The sequence below is a fragment of the Meleagris gallopavo genome, chromosome 21 (genome assembly GCF_000146605.3).
Source record: "Meleagris gallopavo isolate NT-WF06-2002-E0010 breed Aviagen turkey brand Nicholas breeding stock chromosome 21, Turkey_5.1, whole genome shotgun sequence".
In the NCBI taxonomy this organism is placed as follows: domain Eukaryota; kingdom Metazoa; phylum Chordata; class Aves; order Galliformes; family Phasianidae; genus Meleagris; species Meleagris gallopavo.
Genome location: NC_015031.2, coordinates 7,135,267 through 7,137,704, shown reverse-complemented (window position 1 = coordinate 7,137,704; position 2,438 = coordinate 7,135,267). Strand labels below are relative to the sequence as shown.

Sequence of the window (2,438 nt, the reverse complement as noted above, 5' to 3'; positions counted from 1 at the left end):
TGTTCAGAACATGTTTCTCAGCAACATCAGCTGAATGCAAGCACAAAGCACTTTAAGTCTGCCCGGCTTGTTTTTAGGAAATAATTGGAGTAACGTTCCCTTCACGCTTCCCAAAACACTGAGTTCCTGGCTCTTTATGAAGGGTGGGAGGAAAGAGGCCTACTTTTCTGCTGATGGCGATGAAAAGATCTGCTCCACAGCAGAGGCCCAATTTGCTGGTTCCATTGGAATGCAAATGATGCAGAAGTCTTTGCAGAGGGGAAAATTTTATTCCTTCGGCACAAAGGAGCCAATATTGCAAACTGCTTTCACACACTCCCAAAGTTACAGAATGGACTCAATTTATTCCTTTCACTCAAATATTACTGCATTTGACAGTAAGAACAACAGGATCAGACATAGATGAGCTTGCTAAAAGTAAAGCAACTAACTAGATGCAGCAACAGAATAAAGGTTTGGTATTGGAGGATGTTATTAGTAGGGACTGGGGGAGGGGGAAGGCTGAGAAAGGAGAGAAAGAAACACTTCCATGAAGTTCATGCTCTGCTGATTCGCCTCGACCGTCATCTTTTGATATCAGCCCGAAGCAGGGAGGGATGGGGCTCATAAAAATGAGATTTATAAAAACTGATGTTTTACATTACTGTAAGTGTAAAGAAGCTGACACTGTGTGTTCCAGTCTGTGCCAGGCAGGATTCCCCAAGTACACAGGCAGGAATGAGAAAGGAGGAAGAAATGTGAAATTTCATAGTTATCTCGATATTAAGGCCAGAAGGGAGCAGTAGCCCATCAAGACTGACCTCCCCATATAATACCGGGTCATTAATTACATTTATCATGACAAGCAGTGAGTTTCCATCTCCAGGTAACCAATTGCCAATTAATTCGAGTTAGCTGACATTTGCACATGCTCTTTGGATGCTATGCAAGCCTTTGTTTTCCCACATCTTGTTTGTGTGGTACACACACTAACGTGCACAGGTATTTAGTTAAACTCCATTTAATGAACTATTAATTATCTTGAGAAACTCAAGCATAAGCAAACCCATTTGATGTTCCTGAAGTGTGGTGAAATCCCATGGTCTGGAGCCTGGGTGTATCAGGTCAACAACTACATCCTTCCCTACCTTTTTTTATTTTTTTTTTTTGCACTAGCATTTAAAGAAACCTCAAACATGAATAGTGTCCAACACATATGGCTATGGAGATAACCTATAAAATGGGAGCATTTCAATTTTAGCACATCTGTACAAGAGAAGCACATACAAATTCTGCTCCAGATGACTAAATACCACAGGTAACAGCCTTGACAATCAGCAAGGAAGGGCAAGCAGTTTTTGCTCTGAAAAAAAGCCCCAAACTCCACTTCAAATAAATACCTTGTGCAGCATTGCTGCTCAAACCACAGACAGTAAGGACAATCCCCACAATACTGGTGCCTCACACAGCCCAAACCCCAGACTGGGATGAACATACAAAACCCCCATGACCCAACTAATAAGCACACAGACAAAACAGAGCTCTGGAGCTGACAACTGTAGCTTTCTCTAAGATCTGTAGTTCATACCTGTCTTTCTTGCTGCCACATACACAGAATGGCTGCCCATCCTTACAGATCCTACTTCTTAGCAAAAGCTGCCTTCATTTATTTCTTCATTTCAGTTGAGAGTAAAATCCTTATTAACATCACCAGGCTTTGGCTCAGTCCCACACAGAGTTGCACAGATTCTTCACTAGATCAGAGAGAAAGGCGAAATCTGGGGATACCTGCATCCACATCTATTTAAAACCAAACTCACCACCTCACAAATCAACAAGCACGATGCTTTTGTATTCATAAAGTGTCTAGACTAATACAATTCAATTAAAATGAACTACCAGTGTTAACTGGGCTAGATCTGATCATGATAATTTACACTCAGGCTTGAAACTCAGTGCCGCTGTCACACATTTGTGCAGGCTCCCAGCAAAATCTTCAAAGCAAGAATATATTTAAGCCCATGATCTCGCCTAGCACCAATTAATCCTGTAAGTGGAAACCACGTAATCTGCCTGTGCCTCAATCCCTCCCCCTGCAGCCCTGTGACACCCACCTTGCACTGTATCACAGCATTATCTGCTCCAGACGTACGTATGGGCTACATCTCAGCTTTAAGAGTGATCCATGAATTGAGACGATAACAAAATTTTGACTAAAATCATTGGCAGCTGATTCCTGCAGGCTTCTCTGAGAAATCCCAAGCTTATGTTGATAAAGCACATTTCACATGGCATCTGTTCCCTATAACCAGGTGTGCAAAGTGACAAGGCAGGGGGTGACATTGTGCTGCAGTGAGAAGACGACCTCCTGCCAAACACATCCTCCTCTTGTACAGGAAAGGTGACAGATTTTCTAGAATCTTATCCCAAATTTGTCTTGATCTTACCTGATTTCGTGA

At 42.3% G+C, this 2,438-nt stretch overlaps 1 protein-coding gene across 1 annotated transcript in view; it reads right to left on the bottom strand.

The window, feature by feature from the left end:
• The window catches only part of LOC104913958 (protein AATF-like), a 3,223-nt gene extending 2,656 nt beyond the window's left edge, over positions 1–567 (bottom strand). Inside the window, exon 1 of the mRNA XM_019621853.2 lies at positions 562–567. Coding sequence (XP_019477398.1) covers positions 562–567 — 6 coding nt within the window. The remainder of the gene's footprint in view (positions 1–561) is intronic.
• Between the last annotated feature and the right edge of the window lie 1,871 nt (positions 568–2,438).